The sequence below is a fragment of the Oxyura jamaicensis genome, chromosome 3 (assembly GCF_011077185.1).
Source record: "Oxyura jamaicensis isolate SHBP4307 breed ruddy duck chromosome 3, BPBGC_Ojam_1.0, whole genome shotgun sequence".
Classification (NCBI taxonomy): domain Eukaryota; kingdom Metazoa; phylum Chordata; class Aves; order Anseriformes; family Anatidae; genus Oxyura; species Oxyura jamaicensis.
In genome coordinates this window covers 71,609,910-71,614,183 of record NC_048895.1, presented here as the reverse complement: position 1 = coordinate 71,614,183, position 4,274 = coordinate 71,609,910, and the positions used below count along the sequence as shown (strand labels likewise).

Genomic DNA, 4,274 nt, shown 5'->3' with positions numbered 1-4,274 from the left:
CAACAATTGCGATGCATCTTTGAAATGTCTATTCACTTCACTATGATTTATACTGAAATTCATTCCTAAATGGGCACAGGTGTTGATAGCTGTAACGTGCTAGAATGAGTCAAAACCAATAAATGCTCAATAAAGGAAAGACGAAAGAAAATGCACTGAAAACAGCTCCTTTAAGATGTGATAAATTGGCATTTTAGTTCACTACTTAATTAGGTATATAGCACTGAAGATGTCTCTGGTGCAACTATGTATTTTAAAACAGCTGAACATGTTAGAATGTAACTTCAACCGCTGTTAATATTTTCAAGATCATAAACATTATTTTAAAAATTAGCAATACAATTCAGCATAATTTACTTTTGTTTGCAATGATTTTTTTAGTGCTTTTATGTGATATTTTGCTATACTCATAAAAAAAACTTGTTGGAAGTGTTCTATAAAAATGACTTGTTCACTTTCTCATGTGCTGAAATTTAACTCTAGAATAAGTTATAGGAGTTCTGATGTCACAAAGACAAAAATCAATTAAAGCCTTTCATTTGTGCTTTTACCACAAGAAGGACATTTTTTAATCTTTTTCTTGCGCAATGCACTCAGTAGTTAACATCTACTGAAGCCACATCCTGACTTTTGGGTGTGTTTCTGACAGGAATGGAGGGCCAGCTATTACGGTGAATGACTCCTGCCAGCCAGTGCCTTTTCATAGGAATGTATACTTCTTTTTTCATCGTGCCTTTCTGTTAAAAAACCTTTATACAAAAGTCCAAATGCAAGTGGTTGGACGAGGTAGCCAACTGTGGACGTCTGCTCGCTTTCATGGAGCTCCCAAGGGCACCAAATGGGCACCTGAGGAGCTTTTGCAAAGGAGAAGCCTGACTGTGGCTGGAGCACACGCTGGCCCTATGAGGCTCTGTCGGCCTCTAGGTTTGGGAAATCTGCTTTTGCGTTAATATATCTCACTGTTGCGGTCTAAATGTACGTTCATGTGCATAAACGCGATTGTACAGCTACGTGCAGAGGGGATCTGACCCTGACCAGCAATATTTCTCCGTTATATTTTACGACCCACGCATTTAAAGGGAAATAAATAACACAACGTAGAAGCCATAAGTAAATAAACAAACAATTACAAGACATTAACCCGTGAGAATTGCTCCCAGCCGTGCCCACCGGCCTCCCCTCAGGCGCCTCGCCCCGGGACTCCATTTCCCAGCGCTCCCCGCGCCCCCCTCCCCCCCCAGCCGCCGAGGCCGCGCTGAGAAGATGGCGGCGCCCGTGTCGCCCTTGGTTACTGCGCGCTGCCTGCTGCGGGCTCGGGCGCGGGCCGCCGCCCTGCGGAGAGGTCGGTGCCGCCGGCCCCGCCGGGGGAGGGAGGGCGACCGCAGGGGGCTCGGGGACCGGGGCTGGGGAGGAGCGAGCCGGGATGGGGGGCACAGGGCGAGCGCGGCTTCTCTGGGGAGGGGACGTGCCGGTGCCGGGAGCTGCCGGTGCCGGGCTCCGCCGCGGGAGCGCAGCCCCGGGGCTCGCTGCCGGAGCTGCTGCATGGCCAGGGGAGCGAGGAGGGGGCGGGGAGCGGCCTTACAGCCCCTAAAGGGGGCCTACAGGAAAGCTGGGCGGGGGGGGAGGGGGACTCGTTGTCAGGGGGTGTAGTGAGAACGCGAGGAGTAATGGCTTTAAAGTGAGAGAGAGGAAATCCTTCACCCAGAGGGTGGTGAGGCCCCGACACAGGCTGCCCAGAGCAGCTGTGGCTGCCCCATCCCTGGAGGTGCTCAAGACCAGGCTGGATGGGGCTTTGGGCAACCTGGGCTGGTGGGAGGTGTCCCTGCCCATGGCAGGGGGCTGGAGCTGGGTGGGCTTTAAGGTCCATTCCAACCCAAACCACTCTTGTGATTCTGTGATTGTAAATTTGTGTTGTTTGTATTGCTTGCACGTTCCTATTTTTTTTTTTTTAATATATATATATATATATATCAGACCAAATCCAGTAGCTTTAGCCACAGTCCCATGCATCCGTAACAGCAACCGTATTAAAAGGGAAGCTAGTCCCTACATCTGTTGTTTGAGAACATATTTAGTGGTGGCTTCCCACCCTGCATTGAACTTGATTTTAAGGTCACTGGTTTATAGTATTTTTGATTTTGCGATTTGCTTACCATGCTTCTGTATCTTTTCTTTAGTTAAAAAACTTCACAAGTAGTATTTGTGCAAAGCCGCAGCTTCACTGACAAACTTATGTGTCTTTCATCTCTAGCTGAGATTGTTAAATGGGCTATAAATGGGCTATGCATAGAAACAGTACAGGAAATCGTATTTTCATTATGATGACACAGATATCTATAGAAAAATCAGAATTCTAGTTCTACTGTAACACTTAGGTTTCTCAAGAAGTTTAAATAGTGAATATATATTCATATAATGCCCTAATGAATGGACTGTAAGAAGGCTAAATAAGGGTTAAGTGATTCACCTAAGGTCATATGAGACAAAGATGAGAGCACAGTCTAAGTCCTTGTTCTTGTATCGTAGTTGCAAAGTGATTTGGTCTGCTCATTTCAGTAGCTGTATATTTAAGAACATGGACGGTTTCTAAAAGTTGCCTTCTATTACAACACCTCCCGCCCCCAAAATTCCAGTGCTTGTGAAAAGCTCTCAAGGCAGAATTCTGTCTGCGAAGCAGTAAGGATACAGATGTGATTGCTGGGTTGGCAGCGTGCCTTAACGCTGTTCCAGCTTCTTGACTGTGACTGTCAGCCAAGGTGGCAGTTGCGTGACTCTTCTTTTGGGTCACGAACTTTGGTGCAGTCGTAACCCCAAGGGAGACTTTGATTCAGCTGCAGTTCTTGAACAAGTATTAACTGGAAGTATTTTCTGTCTTTAAGGCTAATAATGATTAAACACTACAGCGAAATATCATAGGAAGTGGTTAATTCTCTATCTTGTGTCTTTGCAATGTATTTTCTTCAGAATATTCTGTAATCGAACACAATTTCTGAGTGTAGGGGTAATTAGACAAATGTAACTATTCCTAATACTTGAAAAGGGGGATGTTGTCTTCTAGCCTTAAGCTCCATAAAGGAAAATAATTTCTGATCCTTTCATGATACATACATATAGAACAAAGGTTAAATGCAGTTTTTCATTATCAGTCCCTTGAAGGGGGATTTAATTTGCTTACAAAATTAATAATACATATTTACACGTGTACTGTATGTGACTGACACTGTAGTGAAGGGAATATCGTAATCTGAAGCTCGATTTACCTTTTGCAATAGGAATTAGGTTTCATTTGTTTAACGTCTGCTTCTTTAGCTGGATATGATGTATCTTTTTATGGTTTTCTTTTTTTCTTTGTATTTCTTTTACATGTAGTTCCATTTAAGGTTCACAGTTGTGATCACATGTTTAAAAGATGCTTTGTTCAGTAGCGGTAAGGGATCTTGCAGACCAAATTTTAACTGATCTGTGGAGCGCAACACTTTTTCTCTCTCAATAATGAATAATTATTTTAAACACACACGATCTTTTTTGCATAACTCTGAATTTATTTATCTGTCAGTTTTCAAGGTTTTGGCTTCTGTCCTCATAGGCAGAAAAGGTGAAATTCACGTTAGGGTAGCCCAGACTCTTTTCCTACGCCCTCAAACACAGGAGAGACTAGGGCCTGCTAGGGTTTTTGTCATGGGAATTCTCTTCCGATAGACGAGACATCACAGTTCAATGCCGTACATAATGAAATCCAACTGCTAGGGGAGGAAAGAACAGATTTACCAGGGTGAGTGGTGTTTTTCTCAGTCACCCTTCTGTGCTCTCATCCTCCTGTCAAGATCAGATATGCTATAACCCAGCTTCCATTTCAGATTGTCTTCTTACAGAAATAACTCTAGTGCCTGCCTCAGCTGTGACTATTGCTCTCAGAAGCAGTGTCATTGAAACTCGCGTGCCTTTTTCCTGTGCCGTCTCAGACTAAGTGGCAGTAGGAAAGCTCGACAACGTACTGATTAATTTTTCAATTTGTTGCTTTTATTCCAGAGCAGAAGGTCTTTGGAGTTAAGAACTCTTTTTTTTTTTTTTTTTTTTTTAATTATTTATTTTAAAATGTTTCCGTGGGTACTTATCTTTGCAGTGATAAATGAATGCTTCTTTATTGAAGGTGTTTTAAGTAAGTCACTTTAAGGGAAATTTTTTATAGTTTCAGATTGGCATTTCCATTAAGCGTTTGTAATTAAGGTTTTGTTGGATTTGGTGTGGGGGGGGGGGGGGGGGGGGGGGGGGGG

General features: G+C 43.6%; 1 protein-coding gene across 2 annotated transcripts in view; it reads left to right on the top strand.

Moving 5' to 3' along the window:
- Positions 1-1,176: 1,176 nt before the first annotated feature.
- AFG1L (AFG1 like ATPase) overlaps positions 1,177-4,274 on the top strand; it is a 65,914-nt gene continuing 62,816 nt past the window's right edge. For both annotated transcript variants that reach the window (XM_035320522.1, XM_035320521.1), the window contains exon 1: positions 1,177-1,342. In XM_035320522.1, coding sequence (XP_035176413.1) covers positions 1,264-1,342 — 79 coding nt within the window. In that variant the 5' untranslated portion in view covers positions 1,177-1,263. The remainder of the gene's footprint in view (positions 1,343-4,274) is intronic.